Source organism: Gymnodraco acuticeps, unplaced genomic scaffold, assembly GCF_902827175.1.
Source record: "Gymnodraco acuticeps unplaced genomic scaffold, fGymAcu1.1, whole genome shotgun sequence".
Taxonomy (NCBI): Eukaryota; Metazoa; Chordata; class Actinopteri; order Perciformes; family Bathydraconidae; genus Gymnodraco; species Gymnodraco acuticeps.
Window position 1 is genome coordinate 1,767,177 of NW_022991760.1, and position 24,319 is coordinate 1,791,495.

At 41.6% G+C, this 24,319-nt stretch overlaps 1 protein-coding gene and 1 pseudogene across 1 annotated transcript; both read left to right on the forward strand.

The window, feature by feature from the left end:
* The first annotated feature begins 9,567 nt into the window (after window positions 1-9,567).
* On the forward strand, window positions 9,568-11,895 carry LOC117534962 (annotated as a pseudogene).
* Window positions 11,896-16,679: 4,784 nt separating this feature from the next.
* LOC117534981 (piggyBac transposable element-derived protein 3-like) lies at window positions 16,680-18,452 on the forward strand. Its single transcript, XM_034199277.1, has 2 exons — window positions 16,680-16,695; window positions 16,869-18,452. Exon 2 carries the CDS (start codon window positions 17,640-17,642, stop codon window positions 18,429-18,431), a length of 792 nt encoding a protein of 263 aa, XP_034055168.1. The 5' UTR covers window positions 16,680-16,695; window positions 16,869-17,639; the 3' UTR covers window positions 18,432-18,452.
* Window positions 18,453-24,319: the final 5,867 nt, after the last annotated feature.

Consider the following 24,319-nt stretch of genomic DNA (forward strand, 5'->3'; position numbering starts at 1 on the left):
CTTTTAGTATCTCTGTTGAGTATTGTTTCCATCTGCATTTGTTACAACATTGTACCTGCTTTGAGGTGTTAATGCTCGCCACAATGCCCCTCAGATGTAAATCCCAGTCATTCTGGTCCTCTCCACAGTACTTTGCAAGTGCTTTTTTTATGTTTTGGTTTGTACGCTCATCTTGGCCATTGCACTGGGGATGGTACGCTGAAGTGATGCAGTGTTTTACACCCAGTGCATCAAAAACACCACGGTTGACCTGCAGATGGTTTAGTGTACACCAATTACCAAATTACCTGAAAAATCGTATTACATTGTTACACATAACACATACACTGTATTAGATAGATTATTGTACCTCATTGACAAATTCCCGTCCTTGGTCGGTAATGATCTTCTCGACAAGACCGAAATCGAGAAGAATATTTACAATCTTTTTTGAGACCTCAACAGCTGTTTTGTGGTAGAGCGTTTTTGCTACCACCCACTTTGTGAACAGATCAGTCGCTGTTAGAATGTATCTGCAATATAAAATGCAGAATGTTGTAAATACATACAGAATCACTGTAAATGATTTCCTTTCTTTTGAAACCAGATTCTTCACGTTTAGAACCTTTAAAGGAGGTTACACATGCTTCAGCCCATCATGATAGTACCTTTTGCCCTTAGCAGTGGAGGGAAGTGGGCCAATGAGATCCACACCAAGGACAGTCCATGCCTCGGGAACATGAATGGGATGCAGTACGGGTGCAACCGTTTTAATGACCTCGTGTTGCTGGCAGCGGGGACACTCATCAACCTTAGCAAATATCATACATTTTCAATCAGCAAAACAAAAAACTTTAGGTATAAAAATGATAGAACAGAGAAAACTTTCAGAGGAGACAGAATTAAACTGTTAAAGTTCTGAAATATGTTTTCTCTGCTCTGATGGAGCTCAAACTGTCTCACTCTGTTTCAATGTACACATACAACACATTTCTGTAGATCAATAATCAGTCAGTCAGTCAAAATCTCCCACCCATTTCTTCACGTCCTCCCGCATAGTGGACCAGTGGTACGTTGCCAAAACCTTCTCGGTGGTGCGCCTTCTCCCTGCATGACCTCCGGAACCCAGGTTATCATGGCACTCCTTCAGGACATTGATAATTTGGTCCTTGGTGCACACAACCATCCTCTCATTGTCCTTGTATGTGTAGTACAAATCTCCAGCTGGCACAACAGGAACAACAAAACAATCATTTAGACATGTGTAGAGATGACATTATGACTAAAAGCTGTTCAAGAAATCCAGTGGCAAATGTGGTTTAGACATAACAACTACAGTAATGTAAAGTGTGTATAAAAAGAAAAAGGAGAAACAAGCTGTGGAGTCCTTGCGATTTACTGAAAAATGTTGGAATTGCAATATGATAAACCATTAGAGGTATGATCACTTTTGCACCAAAAAACACCATTAGATAAATAGATAGATAGATATATACTTTATTGATCCCTATAAGTAAAGGGATGTGATGATGTCACATGTACAGGGGGTTTATACCTCATAATAAAAACGTATGTTCGTGACTTAACCATGGTCTTATTCTGTTACTTACCTTTGATCAGGTATTGTTTGGATGCCCTCCGAATTAACGCCTTCCTTTTATCATGCTTTTCAGCGGCGATGGTGAGATTGTGGTAACCACCATTGAGCACGTACTGCTTTATCTCAGCATAAAAGCTCTCCATTTCTGTCATGAAAGTTAAAATGGTCGCGGTAATTATGGGGAAGCGGAGGGATCTAGATCGTTCACACATAACAAGCTGTACCGAGTTCCTCCGGCTGCAGTTCCGCAGACGGCCGGTGTGTGGCAGCATAGCGCTGGGAGCAGAGGGAGGTGAGTATATGACGGATATGACGGATGACGGATGCGACGGAAATACACCCGAACATATCTGGTAGGCCGAACATATCTGGTACTGACACCGGTTCCCTCGGCCCCCACCGCGGAGAATAAACAGAAGGGCAACCATGACAACCATGCTTCTTCGCTGCTTTTGTGGAGGAAGTTACAGCGCCACGTACAGGCTCCTGCATATGTACTGCAGCTTCTCCAGCGGTTGGAGCTAAACGGAGCTGCCTCGTGTGGACAGCAAGGGCGCCGGAAGCGGGGGGGCCAGGGGGCCATTGGCCCCCCCCCACTTTTCAGCCCTGCCCCACATTTTCGCAGCAGCAGCAGATTATTATTATTTTTTTTTTTTTTCAGTCTTTATTTCGAACAGATTCAAAAATAACAAATAAAAAATAACAAATGTGAAAAACAGAATACCGTATTGTTATAATACAGTATTTATCCACATTCATGGTAATATTTGTATATTCAACAAAAAAAAACAAAAAAAGTCTTCATATTAATAATAATAATAAATCATTTGTGTCCGAAAGGAAGTAGGAGGAAGCAAATGCTTATTAATTCCCACCCCTTACTTGATCAATGATTGTCCTTTAAATCATTATGCAAGTTATTCCTACTTAGATTTACATTTATACACATATACAATAATTTCTCATCTTCAATCACCTTTCTTCATTCTCATATTTTTCCAAAAAAGTGTTTCTGTACATCCTTTTAAACTGAATTATGCTTGTGCTTTGTTTTAACTCCTGCTCCAAACCATTCCATAAAATCACCCCACAGATTGTTATACTCATACTTCTCAGAGTTGTTCTGACCTTGAGTTGTTTAAAATGTAGATTTCCTCTCAAATTATACCCACCCTCTCTGTCTATGAACAATGTTTTTAATTTCCGAGGAAGTAGATTATGTCTGGCTCTGTACATGATTTGTGCCGTTTTAAATTTAACCAGATCAGTGAACTTCAATATGTGTGACTTCAAAAATAATACATTAGTGTGTTCAAGATATCCAACATTATTGATAACTCTTATAGCCCTTTTCTGTAATGTGCATAACGGCTGTAGGTTGGTTTTGTACGTGTTTCCCCAAATCTCCACACAGTAAATCAGATATGGCAATATTAGTGTGTTATATAGAGTATACAATGAGTTATAGTCCAGAATGTATCTGGCTTTTCCCAATATTGCGATAGTTTTAGCCAGTTTTGCTTTTACATGAGTGATATGAGGTTTCCAGCTGATTTTGTGGTCTAAAACCACACCAAGGAACTTAATTTCATATACTCTTTCTATGTGTATGTTATCTAGTATTAATTGTATCTGTGGATTTGTTTTATGTTTTCAACAAATTCAACAAATTGTTGTCTGTTGCTTAAATAATCTCTCACCCAGTTTAATCCCACCCCTCTGATGCCATACCGTTCCAGTTTTATCAGTAAAATATTGTGATGGTGTCAAATGCTTTTTGTAAGTCTATAAATATTCCCACTGCTTGTTTTTTATTGTCCATGCAGTTTGCTATTTCCTCACTTAATTCCATTAGTGCCATAGATGTTGATCTATCTTTCCTGAATCCATATTGACTGTCGTCCAAAAGCTGATGTGTTTCCATGAAACTGTGCCGCGGAAAACTGTACAAATCCCGTTTCAATAATTCCCCTCTACTCTAAAGTCGCATCTAAAACGTGATCTGATCTAGCTGTGTATATTTTGTTATTTTTGATTGTTATATTCAATCTCACTAGCTACAGGCATTTTTTAAGCTTGTAAAGGGAAGATGACAGCTCTCGCCACTCTGCTGTTCCTCAGCGCCGCCCCCCCCTCCCTCCCGCTGAAATTATGAATGTAAGGTGCTAATCATAGATAACACGGCAGGGTCCGTTACAGTTTGTTTTTATCTGATTTCAAATAAGCAAAGTCTTGGCTTTCAGAATATTAAACTTGTTTCAGCAAATTCAGATGATAAATACAACTTTGAAGCTTCGGCATAATTACAAGCGGAGAACGGAGTAGCTTAACGTCACAGCAGCCATAACAACAGCCGGTGTTTCTCGTGACTGCAGTAATCCAAACGAAAATATCTTTCCTCCGTAGTATTTTGATTATTTGCTCCGCTAATAATCAATCATGATGATTGATGATGAGAAATGATGGATTCCAGAGAAGAGAAAACTTTAAAGGCCTTTTTCTCAAAATGATGACTCTGTAACAGTCATTATATAATGTGACATATTTTGCTTAATATTTGGAGTACAAAAACAATCCTGATATCATTAGAAAGCTAGGAATCAAAATGTGTCATCGGGTCAATGCGACTGATTTCGATGGAGCAGGTCACTTTGCATTAGGTAAAATAAAGCAGGCAGACATAACAGGAAGAATATGTACATTTTAACCCAATCAAATAGGACATTGTCACACCATTCAAATGTATCCATGTAAATTACAACCAATAAAAAAGCTTAGATTTGTTTATTTGTTACGTTGTTTACTTTATTTGTTACGTTGTTCTGTGTGTGTCAGCCGTTAACCTAGCAATAATATATACACTTGCAAACATGTCAGAAGAACCAGCGCAGAAGAAAACTAAATACAGTCAATCTAAACTTAAATGTAACAACTGGAAGGTCACATCCCTGACATCCACATCTCCGGAGCCTGGCCCTTCATCAATCATAGAAACAGCGAAGCCAGATGAACCCAAAAGCAGCAGCTCTGCGGCCGCAGAAACTGTCAAAACCGCCGCCGCCCCCACCGCCGCCGTCGTTGAACCGAAACAGGCTGGTTCCGACTGCATGGAGGTTTGTTGTTGGGACATTGAGGCGGGTAAAGCTGTACAGCTAACTGTCGAAAAAAGGAGACCGCTAGTAGATTATTTGAGCAAAGAGAAGGTACTTCAACGCAGAATGGTACAAAAACAGAGAGTGGTTCATTCTTTGCAAAACCACTAAACGATAGTGATAAATTGCGATGTTAACAACCTCATGATAACCTCATATTTTTTTAACTTAGGATCATACCTGTGCTTAGTCTAGAAAAAGGTAAATGTGTGCATTTTATTATAAAGTTGTGTATATTTACAGACTATTGCAAAAACTAAGAAGCTTATAAACATCAGGTTTAAAACTAAAAGAGCTTTACAAAAAAGTAACACAATTAAAGATGTTTGGAGTTTCATTTGAGTTATTCATTTACATTTTTTGTCTAAGAGATGCTGATTTGAAACCGTTAGGCCTACATACAGTTACGCATTTCCTGTTTCTGCCGGAGAGAGGGGAGTTTGTCCCAAAGCTTGCTGCTGTATTTACTCCCTATACTGACAGGAGGGAGCCTCATGTGTCACTCCACGGAGTTCACTCCGTCACGGAGGGTGTGTGTGTAGGTGTAGGGCGTGGTTTGGGATTGGGCCATACACACGCACCTTTTTTGGCCCCCCCACTTCTAAAATGAATCCGGCGCGCCTGGTGGACAGACACTAGGCTTGTTTGAGATGAGCTGCGGCTCGCCTCGAAAGTAGATGAGAATAGCCGATCCCAGCCGGGGGAGGTCTCAAAAAGCTCGCCTGAAGTCGGACAGCTCGGAGTCGGCTTCGTCTTCTTCTTCCCTCGGTTTTTTGGCGGATTGCAAACAGCTTGAAGGTGCATACCGCCACCTCCGGAGTCGGCTTGACTCGGTTTGCATTTATAAAGAATGCACACATGTGTTTAATCGTTAATGTCAGATATGTACTAAGTAAATACATTTGTTCCTGCTCAAGATTAGATTCAACTTTATTGTTATTGCACATATTACAGGTACTGAGACAACGAAATGCAGTTTAGCTTCTAACCAGGTGCAACAAGCAGTAAAGTGAAAAGTAATGTAGACAATCTACAGAATAAAATATAGAATGAGTTGAATGATGAATAAACAGTGAGGGGCATGAATACACTAGATATCAGCCTGAGAGCAGTATGAACAGTGTGTATGAATATGCTAAGATATATAAAGTATGAAAACGGTAAGCAGTCAGGGGCGGCGCCAGGGGGGAGCTAGGGGGTGCTGAAGCACCCCCAAGAAATATGTTTTTTTAAATTTTTTATTATTATTAAATTAGAAAAATTATTGATTACATCAATGCATATGTGAAACAAACACATTTTTGTTACCAAAAACATAAAGCCAACACAGGTGATATGATTAGGCCAATGGCCAGCACCCATTCGACTTTTGAGGCTAAATTACTTTGTGACACTTGAGTGACTTCCTGTTAGCTAGAGCGCCAAATGATTTGCTAACAGCAATGTGAAAGATGGATCGTTTTTTAGTCCTTAAAAGTCCACGTGTGGACACTCAATCAAAACCACCTGAAAGCGAGAGGGATTCTGCACATAATAGCCTAGCGTTCTGAGTACAAGTAGCTTCTCTGGTCTCTGTGTTTCATTCAAGCTCTGCTCTGTGTGTGTGTGGCACGAGCCATTTTGTGTGCGTGTGTGCGCGAGCGAGAGAGAGCTCGCCTCGCGCACCTGTGGGTATCTACTGGAGATCGTTGTGGTTAGCATCTGGTGCTAGCTAGCCAAGCTAACGGGTATAAGGAGCTTTTTCAACAACAAGGTGGAGGGAGAACTCTCTCCTGTCAGACGGAGAGTCTCAGATAACCTCAGCTCAGGTGAAGTAAAGGACTCTCAGTGTTTAGATAGTTAACTTTAGTCTAGTTATCTCAGTGGGTCTCAAACGATTAGTTTTAAAAGGGTGTGTGATTTGTAAAATGTCTATGAAGAAATAGAAAATCTGTTTACAGTTCAGTTTCATATGGGTGTTGAGAGATGTATCCATAGATCTCTTAATGTTGCTCTCAAAGTGCACCAGATTGATGCTTTTAACTTCAATATTTAAAAAGATCTTCCCGGGGGAGCATGCCCCGGACCCCACTAGAGGAGGTGAGGTCCACCCCCCACTTGTAAAAATAGCACTTTACCCCTGCTTACACCTACCTATATGCCGTGAGCTGATTATCGAGCCTTCATTGTAACAGTCGCGGGTGCACTGTGTGTGCGTGTGGGGAGTGTTGCATTAGAAAATTCAACTGTAGCGCTGGTGCATTAATGGGAAACCCTTAATGTTTGAGCACCCTCTATGAAACGTCAAGCTACCCCACAGCACCCCCTATAGAAAATCTCTGGCGCCGCCACTGTAAGCAGTGCAAGTATAGTATAAAATATATAGATATTAATTTAATGATGATAAATATTGTGGAACAATGATGAAAAATGTGAATGGAAGTGGCGACGTAAAACTGACACAAAACAACAACAAACTTTTGCCCAGCCAATTGGAGAGTTTCATCACCAGCACGTGGTAAAAACCACCAATGAGCGCTCAGCTCAAGATACCAGCGAGTCGTTTCCCATCAAGCATTTTGCTTCCGCAGCCCGTGGAGAGGAACTGCGCCGCCTCGCCGCGCCTCGCTCTCAAGGCTGCGGGCGTCTTTGTCCCGCGAGATTTCAACGTCTCATGTAGGCGAGCCTCCAGAGCAAGTCGGACAAAATGACTAACCATCATGCAACGCACGAGCAAGACGTTGATCGAAATTGCGCAGGTCTGCGCAGGTCTCGCTTGTCTCAAACAAGCCTACTATCCGGATGACTATTGCGTGTGGACGGAAGCTTTTTTGCGATTGCGTTTGCATTAATCCTATGCGTTTAGCCGTTTTCGTCCTCGTGTGGCCGGGGCATAAATCAGTACATGTTAATTGCTTTTCCAAGGACATCTAAATGTAGAGTGTGTGTGTGTGTGTGTGTGTGTGTGTGTGTGTGTGTGCGCGTGTGTGTGTTGAGAATGTCCCTATTTACAAAAATGTCCCATGTTCTTTAATTGAACAAAATAAATAATCTAAACATTAAATTGGACCTATAGTAGCCACCTTATGTCACCCTTTTACATTAATTTATAATTATAATTAGTGTTATAATTGTTATTGTTTTAGGCACGTAGGCTACTAATACAACTGTTATTATTGTTATTATTATTATTATTTGTGTATGATAAACGACAGTAAGTTCTGCCGTCTACATAGATATAGGCAGTACTCGAGTTGAGGGGGGATGAGGGGGATGGCATCCCCCCTGAAATAAAAACGGTCAAAATCATCCCCCTTCTAAAACTGGCATCCCCCCTTTCCATCCCTTATGTCATTTTATCAATGAACGTGGCACTGGTATTACTGCTATTTCAACATTAATTGTGCGCATTTTGAGTAAAATACTGTGAGCGAGGGAGCACGCACACACGCAATGACATTTTTACCAAGTCACTGACGCTATACTATACGAGTGCCCTAGAGGGCGCCGTGATGCGCCTGTTTGATCGATGCCAGAAGCGCAGGTAACGGTCATCACAATGGCCAAGCGACCAGGAGGACAACGCGATCTGAGGGACTTCATATTTAAAAATACTAAAAATAACATTTCAGGTAAGTCAAGAGTCAGTAATCTTAGTCATTACTCATTACTTTAATCACCAAAGGTGGAATCTATGGACATAAGCAGCAATAACAACTTAGTTTGGAGTTATACGTTTTTCTCTCGTGTTAGCTAGCTGGTAAGACTCAAAACTGTTGATGAAATGATACCACCAGCACCAGAAGAGCTGAAACCCCTCCTTCAAGCAGTGAACACTCTGGTCATCTCCACAGCTGAGTGTGAACGTGGGTTTAGTCAGATGAACATTTTAACCACAACTAGAAGCTCCCTAGAGGTAAAAAGCATGTCAGCCTTGCTTTTCATCAAGTGTGTTGGCCCTCCACTGAACAAGTTCAGACCAGAGGTATATGTCAAGACTTGGCTTCAAAGCCATTGCTTAGCTAACAATCCGAAAGCAAGAGCCAGAAAAGTTGAGACCAAAAAGCATGATTATGAAAATCTTTGGAAACTTCTATGAGATGGGGGAGAGTGGAGTAGGCAGCCATTGACAACATTGGTCCTATTTTGTATTATCTGTATAATCTTTTAATATATTTTCACATTTCGTAAACAATTTCAATTTGCACTTAATGCCCTGTTCCTAAAAAATTTCATGAAGAATTTACATAATGATTTAATTAATTACGATACAAATGTAACCCTTTAGATACCAGTTTTGATGGTATACCAGTAACTGCTTTTTTGAAAAAATACACTATAATTCAATATTCTAAAAACTATTTTGACTTTATTATTAGTGTAATCAGTTGATCCATCTGAATAATAAATGAGGGACTGTTAACCTACAAGATTTGTACCATATACTTCATTATAACCACATTTTTGTATTCCCTCCCCCCCTTTAAATTAAAGTGAAAAAAATATTTTGCCCTAATTGTCCTCTGCATTTGACCCTAAATGTTATTCTACTCTAATTCTGAGGTGCCTTGGTCAAGAGCAATGAAAGGAGTATCTGAACATCCATAACATGCATGTTGTTTTAGGAGTATAATAATTATCTTTATGCTGGTTGGTCTCCCACCCTCGGCGGGTTATCAGCACAAATTATGTCCCCATATGATAAAATCCACCATCCCCCCTGATTTTTTTTTACAACTTGAGTACTAAATATAGGCCTATGCTATGTTTTTGGGCTGCTGCTCGGCTCGGGGTCGGGTTTCTTCGGAGGGATATCACATGGTCACGCGCCCGCCGGTATGCACATTTCCGCGTTCTGGCAGGCCGGCCTGCGGGGAGCGGCCGTCGGCCCGCTGTCACAGGAGCTCCGTGACTTCCTGTATAACCTTGTTTTACTGGGCGTGGCGGCAGGACTACAGAGTGCACAGACACTTGGGGGCCATGAGGAGAAGTTGTTTATGGAGGTTAGTGAAGTTCCTCACCGCTTTAGCACTGCTTTTCCTGTCTGCTCACGTCTTGTTCTCCACACCGAGTAAAGCTCCGCCGAAGCCCAGCGCTCTTCCAGCGGAGGAGTACCGCCTCCTGTCCCCTGAGACTTACTTCTACCAGCTCAATGAGCCAGCGGTATGCCGCCACAGAAACCCCTTCCTGCTTCTCATGGTCCCAGTGGCCCCTGGGGAGGCTGTGGCGAGGCAAGCCGTCAGGTCAACATGGGGGGCTTCTGCTCCAGGCCGGGACACCTTCACTCTGTTCTATGTGGGGCTCCCTGAGGGGGGGGCGGGGCACCAGCACCCAGGCCGAGCTGGAGGAGGAGAGCAGGAGACATGCTGACATAATCCAGATGGACTTCCAGGACAGTTACCACAACCTGACCATCAAGACCATGATGATGATGCACTGGCTGTCCACCCACTGCCCAAACGCCTCCTACGCCATGAAGGTGGACGCTGACATCTTTGTGAATGTGTTCCTCCTTGTGAGGAGGCTGAAGGGCTCCCCCAGGCAGGGCTTCATCACAGGCTCATTGATCAGTGACGGCCGACCCAGAAGGGACAGGAACAGCAAGTGGTATGTGTCAGAGGGGCTGTACCCAGACGACAGCTTCCCCCCATATGTGTCTGGAGCTGGGTATGTGTTCTCCGCAGACCTGGCCCCCAGGATCTCCTGGGCCTCCAGGTTTGTCAGGATGATCCCACTGGAGGACGTGTACGTGGGGCTGTGTCTGCGTGTGCTGAACGTCCTGCCCGTGTACTCCCGCAGCCTGACCCTCAGGAACCTGTTTGAAATTGGACAGCTGGAGTACGACAGGTGCACTTTTGCCAAACTGGTCATTGTGAACGGATTCAAGCCGGCACAGCTGCTGCATGTGTGGCCCGACTTCTCCAGGGGCCACAGCAGCTGCTGACTGCACTTTATCAGACTGCTGCTTCACACTAGTCCAGACAAGCGATTATGAGAGAGGAGAGATAGCCATGAGATCCACCTACCAGGCGTAGTCATTACATTTGTAATTATCAGAATAAGACAAACTTTATTTATCCAATAATTGGGTTTCGTTGTTCGATTTCAGAATAAAATAAAATAACAGGCGATTGAAATCGAATATAAACATAAAAATTAAAAATAAAACAAGATTTGAAGTGAATCAGACCCATAACAGATTTGATTTGAAAAGGCCTATTTCTGATCACAAATTGGATGTATCTTTTTAGATTTTGTTAGTATATTTTCATTGAAAATCCTGGTTAGTTTAATTCCAGGTTTCAAGGTAACATTACTCTTTACATATTATTAAGTCTGTTTCATATCAAATCATTCTTCAATAACAAAAGCAGAAAGTGTGCAGCTTTATGCTTTTCTGTCATCATAAACTGAAGATATTCATGGTTACATTGATCAGGTTAGTCATGTAAGAAAAGCAAGAATGCTTATTCACTTTGTGTTGCTTGACAGCCAGGTTTCAGCTATCAGGGAATCAAATCAAGGCCTTGCTTTATAGAGATAATAAAGAATCTAGTTCTCAAATATTTACTGCACTAATCAATCAGCAACACATGACCACGCCTTAGTCGGTCAGTTCACGAGAACATTCTGTTTTTTATTCCATTCATTTTTACTCGACAAAAACAGGGTGCAATCTCGTCGGTATGCAGGTGATTCATCTGATAAGCCATACTCAATATAGATAATGTATCTGTAGACCTGAAGGAAACTGTTAGAGAGCAGTTGATGCTAACTCTAATTTATGAATCCAAAGTGCTGAAAGCCTCACCCTCAGAGTCCTTACAAGACTATTTAAACATGTCTATTTTAGTATTGATGCTCTTTTTCTCTAGCTCGTGCCTGCTGTATTTATGTTTGTGTTGTAGTTTTGCAAGACAGCCAGCAGGTGGCAGTATGTGCCAGCAGATGACGTGTCCTTCTGTTTACCCAGTGCCTCATGCCGAGTGATGGTGATCACCATTATGTATACAATGATGGGGTTTGCTCATTTATGTTTGTATATGTTATGTTTGACTGTTTGATACTGCTGACTGTGATATGCTGTTCACCAATATGCCCCCTTCACTAGATATTGACGCAATATTTCTTAACGCATATTTGTTTTAAGTGAGTCAATTTATAATAAACTATCAGTGAAATTCAGTGGATTTCTGCTGCTGCTACTTGGTCATAACTGGAAACTTTTCCCTTTTTAAATGCTGTTTCCATAAGGCAGCATTTCTCAAAGTGTGGGGCGCGCCCCACTGGTGGGGCGCAGAGACGTGATAGGTGGGTCGCGAATGGACGCGATGAACAGGAGATAACTATTATTATATAATTATTATTATTATTATTATACAGCGGCACTGTGAAAGTTCACGGCCCCCTATATGCCAGAGCCAGCGGCCCACAGAAAGGCAGCAGCCCACCAGGACAAGTCCCGAATCTCCCGATGGCCAATCGGAGCCTGCTCACACACTCACAACTGAAACTAAAATCATTTACAGACATATGTAAAAATCTCTCATACACACATATAAAATGCTCTCTCTCTCACACACACACACACACACACACACACACACACACACAACAGCGTTGCAGTCGGGAAGAAAAGCAATGTGGAGCGCCTCACCACTTCATAAGGAGTTTAACCGTGACCGTCCCACAGACCCAAAACGGCACACAAAGGTGAAAGGTAAGCATATTATAATGTTAAATGTAAGCTGGCCGGCTCTGTTGTGATTGGCCAACTGCTTAGAGATGTCCCGCCCCTTAGCCTATCACGTAGCCTATGTGTTGGAATGGTAGCCAATAGAAGCGCAAGTGTTACGAAGTGATGTCACCATGTTACAGAAGTAAACAAAGGAGTCCAATGGGGGCGTTTCCAGGCAGTATCTGAACCACCGACTGACAGAATTACAGATTCACTGATTTATTGAATCACTGACATTCTGACTCGCTGAGACTGAAAGACTCGCTGTCCATCACTGGTGAAAAGGAACTTTTTAGCTGGCAATACTTCTTTACTTTTACTTAAGTAACATTTTTAATTCAGTACTTTTTCTTGTAGGCCTACTTACGTATTTTCAGACAAAAGTATTTCTACTTTTACTTAAAGGTGGGTAGGTAAGTTTGAGAAACCGGTGTCAGTACCAGATATGTTCGGGCTACCGGTAATGGTACAAATCTCAACCTGTCGTTCAATGGACAGCTTCCCCCCCCCCCCATCTATGTATATACTCACATTTTAGACTCTGTTACTAACTGTATATCTGTAGATTTGGTATGTCTTAAATGTCCGGTTAGGATGTATTAGAACGAAATCTAAAATGAAAATTGTAAATAAGCAATCTGTATGTAAAAAAACCACCTGTATGTAAATTGTAAATAAGCCATCTGTATGTCAAATATGTCTTATATCCTTTCTTAGTCCTCACTAACACTAAGAAAGTGGATCACATCACTCCTGTTCTGAAGTCTTTACACTGGCTTCCTGTGTGTCAAAGAATAGATTTCAAAATACTGCTGCTGGTTTATAAAGCACTGAATGGTTTAGGCCCAAAATACATTTCTGACCTACTGCTAAATTATGAACCATCCAGATCTCTCAGGTCTTCAGGGACTGGTCAGCTTTCTGTCCCCAGAGTCAGAACTAAACATGGAGAAGCAGCGTTCAGTTATTATGCTCCAAATATCTGGAACAAACTCCCAGAAACCTGCAGGTCCGCTGCAACTCTTACTACTTTTAAATCCAGGCTGAAGACTTTTCTTTTTGTCGCTGCTTTTAATTGAACTATTCATATCTTAGACTGCACTGTAACTTTTATCCATGTACTTTTTTCTTTTAATGTTTAATTGACAGCACTGTAACTTTTATCCATGTATTTTTTCTTTTAATGTTTATTTTATTAGCTTTTCTTTTTAATGACTGATTTTAAATGCCATTTTCTTAATCTCTTTCATTTTTTGTAAAGCACTTTGAATTGCCTTGTGTTGAAAAGTGCTATATAAATAAACTTGCCTTGCCTTGCCTTGCCTTATATGTCTTAAATGACATGATGAATTGGAAATGGGGGACCCTGATGTAAACAAGACGAAAGTCTTTCTCTGGTCTGCATCCCCTTAACAATTGTATGTTTTGAGCTGTACTGTACTGTACCCAATATACAAGCTGTTAATAAACTTTTCAATCAATCAATCAATCAAACCAGATATGTTTGGGTGTATTTCCGTCGCATCCGTCATCCGTCATATTCGTCATATTTTACGGCAACTCAAGAGGGCCATCACGGTCAAATTCCGAACATTTAAACATAGCCGACACTTCATTCTTTACTTTGTCCGTTATTATATGTAGAAGATTATACTTTTTCTCCGTCATGTTGTTTCCTGAGCAACAACTTCAAACAGGCATAGCCTACACTTCATTCTTTACTTTGTCCGTTATTATATGTAGAAGATATTAATTTTTTCTCCGTCATGTTGTTTCCATAGCAACAACTTCAAACAATAACAACTAACCGCTAGCCGCAAAGCTAGCATCACAGCCACTGCTCCGTTTTCAGAGACTTTGCACACGTTTTTCACAAACATGTTCACACGCTAGGAGTACTTCCATTTGCTTCGTCTTGATCTGTAGATGTGATTTGATGTGTCGTGTGTCCCCCAACTCCTCTCCAAAGTTCAGATATTTAATAAAATACTCAGGGGAGTTTCCTGAATGTTCATGCCAAAAGCCAAGCACTAGGCCCTGGGTAAATTAAGAGGCTGATCTCGGGCACTTTTGTCCACTTTCCCTGGTGGTAGAAACTCAAGCCAGACATCCCTGGAATCGTCTCAGAGAGTAGATGATCAATGGGGCCTTGTTTTTACTGAATGATGTGTTTTTTTATGGGGAATTCAAATATGAGCTTATTTTTAGGATTTTCGGAGACGTTGCACACGTTTTCACAAACATTTTCACGCTAGGAGTATGGGAGTACTTCCATTCGCTTCGTCTTGATCTGTAGATGTGATTTGATGTGTCGTGTGTCTCCCAACTGCTCTCCAAAGTTCAGATACTATATAAAAATAATAAAAGGTAAATAAAACATTAAACATAATGACAAAATAACAACCTGAAAGATATGTATTCTATCTACACATTTCGTAATTATCTAATCTAGTGGCCTTATAAAAGTGTTGGCTAAAGTAATGCAGAATATATATATTTTTGAATTGTAAATAATTAGAAACATTATTTATGTGCACAAGTACATGGGACCCCACCATAGCACCCCACACATAACAAGCTGTCCCGAGTTCCTCCGGCTGCAGTTCCGCAGACGGCCAGTGTGTGGCAGCAGAGCGCTGGGAGCAGAGGGAGGTGAGTATATGACGGATATGACCGATGACGGATGCGACGGAAATACACCCGAACATATCTGGTAGCCCGAACATATCTGGTACTGACACCGGCTCAAGATACACTTTTTGTTATATTCCATGGAATGCTCTTAACACCCCGATATAGCAATGAATATCTTAAGTGCTTTGACAAAAAATCCATAAAAAAATGTCATCTGTAAAAAGCACGACCAATCATCTGAGCCGGTGTAGGTACCATATCTGCACGGCCTACCAGATTGACCAGATTAGCACAGGGTCCGTTACACTTACTAATGACGTCACGCATTGGCTGTACGGCAACCCAAGAGGACATTTAGCAAATTCCGCAAAGAATATTAAAAAATAACAATCGACAGTGAAATGTTATTTAATCCTAGGTTTGGGAAGACTGAAATGTCATATGACCACAGTCGTTTAATTCTGCTGAACTGGGGCCTCATGGCCACGTATGTGGGCACTTACACTGCCATCTGGTGGTGTCAGAAGAGTACAACACACTACGGTAAAAATTCAAAATGGCGACAAACTCAAGGGATCATTCAAGTGGCAGCTCCAAATACAAACCTCGACAAGGTAAGAAGTCCTATCATATTTCAAGGCTTTTTCTGATTTAGATATGTATCAAAGCATTGTACGTTTGTCATGACATGCAAATTTGACAAAAAATGTGTAAAAATAACAATTTGGTAGGCTGCTAAACATGATGTACATGTATGTGTACATCGGGACTTAGGTTGGTCGAAAATGCTAATATGTTAGTAAAAATGTGCACAAGTAAAATAGCTTATAGCTAACTCTGGTGCAGCTAAAAAGCTGTACATTGTCCCGATGAAATAAATAACAATTAAATAACTAAATACATACATACATACATAAATTAGTTGGGTTGAAAATGTTAATCTGCTAGTACAAATGTTGCCTTTGCTTATTAGCTAATAGCTTAGAGTTGTTTATAGCATAACTCTGGTGCAGTTGAAAAGGCTATACATTGTCCCACGTGAAATAAATAACAAAGAAATACATAAATGCATACATATATAAATGACATTGGTTTGTATTTGATTTTATTTTTTTTCATGTTTTTATTTCCATGAGCGGTTTTCTGTGCAACAAACATTGGAGCTACTTGGGTTAATCGATGGAGACAACTCAGATTTGGTAAGACTCTTGTTCTGACAACGATGATCCCATTCCTGGATTGTCAATTATCAACCCCCACCACAGGACGAAAGCAGCAGTTGAGGATGAGGATGACCGTAGTGATATGAGGACCCCATTCCTCAGCCCACTGAGCACAGCAGAGGACGTAAACGTCTCCGTGGTGCAAATAATGGTTAGCCAAGACCCAGTGGATATTTGTTTATTTTAGGCAGGGCCTCAGGGCTAGGTGAAGGATAGGAAGCAAAATGTTATTTACAACACTTGTTGACAGGTTCAGGTTCAGGTTCAGGGACAGGTTCATCCCGCACTCCCAGACGGCGCCGTCAAACTCAGCAGATCGAGGCTGATCGCTCTGATGATTACTCGGAAGAGCCAACACCAGGACCAAGCACTCTGGACAGCCCAATAAAGGTAATTGTTATTATTTTAGCATGCCTTGAGGGTACATTTTCAAATTTCATATAAATGTCCACTCAGATTCAACTGTTATGCACCAATACACCTCAGTGAATTGCTTGCATGGGTAACAATATGTAACTTACTTTGCAATAAGTACTATTTGTATTCTGATTCTGGTTGTGCAGGACGTGGGTTGCGCTGGAGGGCTACTCCATTGACGCCAGACCTTGCCCAGTTTGTGCACGAGGACGACACTGAGCTAGACAGGAATGGCTGGACCCCACTGGACTATTTTGAACAGTACATAGATAGAGATTTGATGAAAATGATTTCAGATTGCTCTAATGCTATGTCACTGTCTAGGAGTGGGGATCTACTCAACACCTCTGTAGATGAGGTTTACCACTTTTTTGGTGCCTGTATTTTGATGTCCTGCATCCGATACCCAACAATCAGGATGTACTGGTCCAAAGCCTTGAGAATCACTGCCATCACTGACAAATTCACGCGCAACAGATTCTTCAGACTGAGGGGATCAATAAAAGTGCTAATTGATGATGATGTGCCAGAAGATCTGAGGAAGAGGGACAAATTCTGGAAGGTGAGGCCTTTTCTGGATCGGATTCTGCAAGGCTGCAAGTCTCAGAATCGACCTGAATGCGCATCCATTGATGAGCAGATGATTCCTTTCACAGGAGCCTGTCCATGCAGACAATATCTGCCAATGAAGCCAAACCCAGTTGGCATCAAGAACTTCGTTTGTGCTACAGCAGATGGCATTGTGCTGGACTTTGATCTGTATCAAGGTAAAGGTGCACTGCTTGAGCAGGTCGAAGAAGAAGAGGTGGGCCTGGGGTTGGGAGGCTTAGTCTTGGCTCGTCTGTGTCAAACTCTGCATCGTGGCACGAAAGTGTATTGTGACCGGTTCTTCACAAGCATCCGATGTGTGGAAACAAATGATGAAGAAGGAGATGTACATTACTGGTACAATAATGAAGAACCGACTCGCTGGCGCGAAGGAGAAGCTAGCCTCTGACAAAACCATGAAAAACACAGGAAGAGGTACCTCATCAGAACTTTCCACTGAAGACGGAAAGTTGTGTGTAGTGAAGTGGTACGACAACAAACCAGTGTTGATGATGTCTGTTGTTCATGGCACAGAGCCTGAAGACACCTGCCAGCGCTGGGACAAGAAATTGAAAGAATATGTGACTGTCTCGCGACCAAGCATTGTCCGTGAGTACAACCTCAAGATGGGTGGAGTTGATTTGATCGATAGAATGATTAGCTACTATCGCATGAGCGCCCGTACTAAGAAGTGGACGATGCGGATGCTAATGCACTTCACGGATCTGGCTTTAGCCAACAGCTGGCTGCTCTACCGCAAAGACCTCGCAATATGTGCTGCACCAAAGAAGAGCATCATGCAGTTCCTTGAGTTCCGTACGGAAATGGCTATGACCCTCTTGGCCCAGCATCACGGTCAAGGAAGCGATGCAGACCTCTCTGAACAGTCAGAGGAAGAAGACAACTCAAATCAAGGGAAGAAACGTTTTGTGACGGCAGTGCCCCATGTCTCGGTCCGCAGGAGGGCGAATGCCCATCTCCCAGAGATGATCAGCCTGAAGAACGCGGCGCGCTGCAGGGTAGCAGGCTGCACTGGAAGAACCCGAGTGCGTTGTGTGACCTGCAAAGTGTTCTTGTGCTTGCAAGGCGATCGCAACTGTTACACAGCCTTTCACACATAGGTGTGTACATGTTCCTAAAGAAAAGAGCATTCCTATTTATTTTTTTACATGACCAATGCAACATTTCACATAAGCCATACTGTAACTGTCCAAGTTTTTGTGACTGTTTTGTTTTTTCACAATGATGTTCAAAACACATACAACAGTAGCCTATGTGGTATTATTAGATGCAACAGTGACAATGCAAAATGCTTTGAATGTTTTATATTTTGTTACAGGCATATGATGTCTTCCTGCAACTGTTTGTAGCGTTTTAAATGAGCCGTACTGTAGTTGTGACAGTCCAAAAGGAGCAAAAATGCAGTGTTTTCATGTTGTTTTTACTCTCAGATGTTCAAAACATGCAAAATGATGTGTGTATAAGTTATTAATACATGCAAAAGCAGCCAGGAAAAACTGCTGTGTTCAAGGTGGAAATAAAATAGTTTTTCACTCTATTACAAAAAGGTGACTTATGACTTTTTTTGGAAATTCAGAACGAGTGTCCACATATGTGGACATCATTTTTCTCTAAAAGTACATCATGTCAAAAGATGATACTTAGTTGTTATACTTATCAGGTTCCAATAAGCCCAAATAGCAAAGAGAAATAAAAAATGCATATAAAAAAACAGCTTGGGTCTTAGGAGGTTAAGTAATGTTATTGAAGAACTGAAATGCATAAAATTGAAAGTTAATATGTATCATATCCCTCCGAAATGGTATCTGGTGTTTCCATAGCAACAACAACTTCCTGTCAACAGTGTAAACTCCCACAGACACACGGGTTGCGTTCGGATAGTTTAAAAATCAGCTCCTAAATTCTAACCCTATCTCCTATTCCTTGACCTCTGAGTGAAACGTCACGGGGTTAAGGGATAGTGGATAGGAGAATTCAAAAGGATTTAGGAGAAGAGACTAGGCTTGTTTGAGACAAGCGAGACCTGCGCAATTTCGATCAACGTCTTGCTCGTGCGTTGCATGATGGTTAGTCATTTTGTCCGACTTGCTCTGGAGGCTCGCCAACATGAGACGTTGAAATCTCGCGGGACAAAGACGCCCGCAGCCTTGAGAGCGAGGCGCGGCGAGGCGGCGCAGTTCCTCTCCACGGGCTGCGGAAGCGAAATGCTTGATGGGAAACGACTCGCTGGTATCTTGAGCTGAGCGCTCATTGGTGGTTTTTACCACGTGCTGCTGATGAAACTCTCCAATTGGCTGGGCAAAAGTTTGTTGTTGTTTTGTGTCAGTTTTACGTCGCCACTTCCATTCCCATTTTTCATCATTGTTCCACAATGTTTATCATCATGACATTAATATCCATATATTTTATACTATACTTGCATTGCTTACCGTTTTCATACTTTATATATCTTAGCATATTCATACACACTGTTCATACTGCTCACAGGCTGATATCTAGTGTATTCATACCCCTCACTGTTTATTCGTCATTCAATTCATTCTATATTTTATTCTGTTTATTGTGTACATTACTTTTCACTTTACTGCTTGTTTCACCTGGTTAGAAGCTAAACTGCATTTCGTTGTCTCAGTACCTGTAATATGTGCAATAACAATAAAGTTGAATCTAATCTTGAGCAGGAACAAATGTATTTACTTAGTACATATCTGACATTAACGATTAAACACATGTGTGCATTCTTTATAAATGCAAACCGAGTCAAGCCGACTCCGGAGGTGGCGGTATGCACCTTCAAGCTGTTTGCAATCCGCCAAAAAACCGAGAGAAGAAGAAGAAGAAGACGAAGCCGACTCCGAGCTGTCCGACTTCAGGCGAGCTTTTTGAGACCTCCCCCCGGCTGCGATCGGCTACTCAAACAAGCCTACTGCGGTGCTTTAGAGCAGAGGTTCTCAATTGTTTTTCAGCCAAGGACCCCTTACAAGATAGAGAATACACCAAGGACCCCCTCATTCTGATTTGTGATTTTGGGCTATATAAATAAAAATGTACTTGATTTGACTTGTATGTCCCTTGGAATAATCTGACGTAGCCTATTTTTTATACTTCTATAGTCTTAGTTATGTGAAAGAACAACACAAGAGAAATGTATTAGAAAGATATTGGATATGTATTAAAAATATTTGCACCATCTCAACACAGAATACCCATAAAACAATCAATCAATTAGCTGCAAGTAACACTGTACCTAAAGAAAATATCAAAGGGAAATCAAGAGAAAAGTGATCATTTGAAGTGCATTTCAGAACATACACACACACACACACACACATACACACACACACACACACACACACATACACACACACACACATACACACACACACACACACACACACACACACACACACAGGGGTTAAAGTGGGCCGGAACGATCCAGAACAGCGTTCCGGCACCTTCGATTAATAAGTAAATAAATCTGATTGGCAGTTACATACATAATAGTGTCAAGCGAGTTCACAGGGCTGCCAACTCTCACACAATTGACATTTTTCACACGCTCTCAGCCACAAGTCCGTTTTCTCAAGCAGTGAAAAACAAATTCATAACTGATAATGTCATGGTGCGAAAAGAAGACACTTCTTCACATTGCGCAACAGCAGCACCATGACCATCTGAATAGCGAGAAATATACACAAATGTATTATATTGTAACTTATTCCCATGCATGTTGCTCAAAGTAATCAGTCTCACTTCTGCGTCTCTCCCTCTCCTCTCGCGCCATGCGCACCAGGCAGGAGTGAGAGTGAGTTACCATGGTTACGGGGACGCTCTGTGTCTCTGTCGCTCTGAAACTTCTCGCGATTCCCAATAATACGTTTTTAGTAATATAACATAATTTTACAGTTTTGGTTAACATTATACAGGGTTAATGTTTCTTGATTAAATCCAAAGAGGGCAAGGTGGTGTAGACATGTAGGAAATGTGTTTTAAATTACAATTTGTTCCACACACACACAGAGAGAGAGAGAGAGAGAGAGAGAGAGAGAGAGAGAGAGAGAGAGAGAGAGAGAGAGAGAGAGAGAGAGTAGAGAGAAGAGAGAGAGGAGGAGAGAGAGACGAGAGAGAGAGAGAGAGAGAGAGAGAGAGAGAGAAGAGAAAACTGTCTGCTTAGTTTGCAATACTGTAGCTTATGCAATTTAGGCCTAGAAATTGTTTATGTAACTTATGTGCCAGTGTGTCCATGGTTTTGAGTCTGTCTGTGTGTTGAGCGCAGCGCCGTCTGCTTTTTGCAGTACAGTAACTAAAGTAAGTTAGGACTAAGCATACCGGTTAGTTTCTGTGGACCTGTCTGTTTTTCATTTACTTCATTTGTAGCCGTAACCGGTCGTTTTAAAAATCTGTCCATCTTCGTAGTATGCTAGCCGTGTTATATATCTATGATGCTTGCAGCGGCGCTCTTTGACTGACGTAACAGTTATTGTTGTTTCCACGGTAACGCGCTTGATTTTTAAATGTATCTATTTGTTAGATTTGAACGTAATCTATGAAATATTTTAGATTAAAAAAAAAAAGATTATTTGTTGAAAAAAAAAAAAATGAAAAAAAATGATATCATGATAATTTAAATTAATGAATCTGAAAACTTTTCACGGACCCCCTGGAAGAGTGCCACGGACCCCACTTTGAGAACCACTGCTTTAGAGAATCCGACTGCACTTTCACTATCCGACGTGTTTATGATGCGCCAGCGGACGTCATTTTGTGCGTCTGCTGCTGTGGGGAAACTATGGAAACTACAGTTTTCTATACAGCGGACTACAACATGGATGTTTAATAAGAACGAGGGACTACTGTAAACTCATCTAGAGACTCTGCACCGTGCTCTGATGCTGTTGCTTTATGCTTTATGAACGTGGACAACAGAGAAACATATTCTTCATGACCAAAGTTGGAATTGAAATAAAAAAGAAAAGTGAAACTTATGCTCGTCACCCTCTCCCTCCGGTCCACATTAATACAAATGATCCCAATACGTATGATTGTTTGAAAATATCTTAAAATAAATACAAATGTATTTATTATAAACATTAGTCCTTAACATCTATCACTGTATATCACCATTCAAACATCTTTTAAAAGTTGAACAACCCCACACAGCTCAGTGAAATGTTGACTTTATTTGATCATTTCAGTAAAAACTAACGTTCATATTTCTCTTTTTGATTATAATACTGATGAACGTTCAAAACAAAGCACTTTGGCAACTTACCACATACGTTTTAAAATGCTTAATAAGCACCGTAACTTTCATGATATCATTTCTCGGTCATAATCAGTTGTTTCCGTGAACGGCCGACTGTTGTGTGACGGCAAATGCTGCGGCTGCAAGGCATTGTGGGGCAGCATTTTTCTCCTCTCCTTTCGTCAAGGGAGGTCCAGTGGTTCCTAAGCTAAAGGAGGTTATAAAGGAAGTTTGAAACCTCCTTTCCTTTCATCTAGAGAATTGGAACGGCACTTATCATGGCTGCCACTGAGGGACTTCCGGGTCACTCCGTTAGGAAGGTTCCTAAGCTAAATGGACTATTCAACTGCAGCCACGTTCATCCTCTGAACGTGTGTACTGTCTGTTCCAAAAAACTGCAGGAACACAGACAAAAAAACATAACCCCCTTCACATCTCAACTATTGTAAATGTTACGGGTCCCCGATGTGACCACAGTGATGATAACTGTATTACACTGCAGCATGCCCGGCGCCGTGGGAGGGCCAGGGAGGGCCAGGCCCTCCCATTTGATATTCCTGCCCTCCCCCAATAAACACGTTTTTTTATTATTTAAAACTTTAAAAAAATATATATATATATATTTTAAATTATAAATAAACGGTGAACTTTTATGCTACGATGTATGTGATGTCAGATAGTAGGCTAACTAAAAAAAAATCGCAGGCTACGTTAAATAAATTAATGTGTCTGTTGTGATTTGTGATTCGTCCACATTTAGACCAATCACAGCGTCACACTCTGCCGCCTATTCTGGATTAGTTTATTGTTTTTGTATATTCTGTAGACTCCCATTTCTGTTTGAATTACAAAATGGACATCAGAAATTGGCTTAAAAGGTCTAAGGATTTATTAAAACGAAATAGCGATGAAAGAACTGCAGCCGATGGTGCTGCTGGCGACCCTGCACCTGCCGACCCTGCACCTGCCGTTGCAGCAGCACGCCTTAATGTCACAAGCTTGACCTCGGCAAACCCCGGGGCTGAGTTAGCGAGCCCAAGCCTTGACTCATCAAGGCGGCCGCCACCAACGCTGTCCTCCGAGGCACAGCTCCTTGTGCCCCTACCATCACCACCTGCGTTGCCACACCCTGTACCACACCCGCCAGCATCCTCCTCCTCCGTGCCGGTGCCCCCACTACAGACGCTACCTTGCAGCACATCAACAGGTACTATTGGGCCAGCAACCGCTCAAAGACCAACAGCCCCAGTCAGGCAAGTCCGGGTGTGCCGTGGGATTTTGTGACAACCATACGTTATTATTGCAATATACAACTACACAAAAATAATATTTTTTTTATTTACTATATCAGTACTTTGTAGGTTTATATGTACGTAATCTGCGCGACTTGCGCGTCCACATCTCCACGTGCAGTGCTGCATAAACATGGCTGAGTCAGCGATAACTTTCGAGGGGTGGAGGTATGCCCATTATTTTGAGTTCGTCCGAAGAATTCTTTCACACACACATACGGGTTTTGGGCCGAGGGCGACACCGTACTTCCGGTATCAACCATTTCACACGAGGTGCATACAGAATATCATAGTCGATTGCCTTAATCAATATAGTCAACTCTAAAATACCACATATATGCATTGGCATGATAATATTATTGTGACAAGTGGGGTATTCACCTGGTGTTTCCAGAAGATAGACGTAGATGCCAAAATCGACCGAAGGCCACTTTTGAGGGTCGTAATTCCA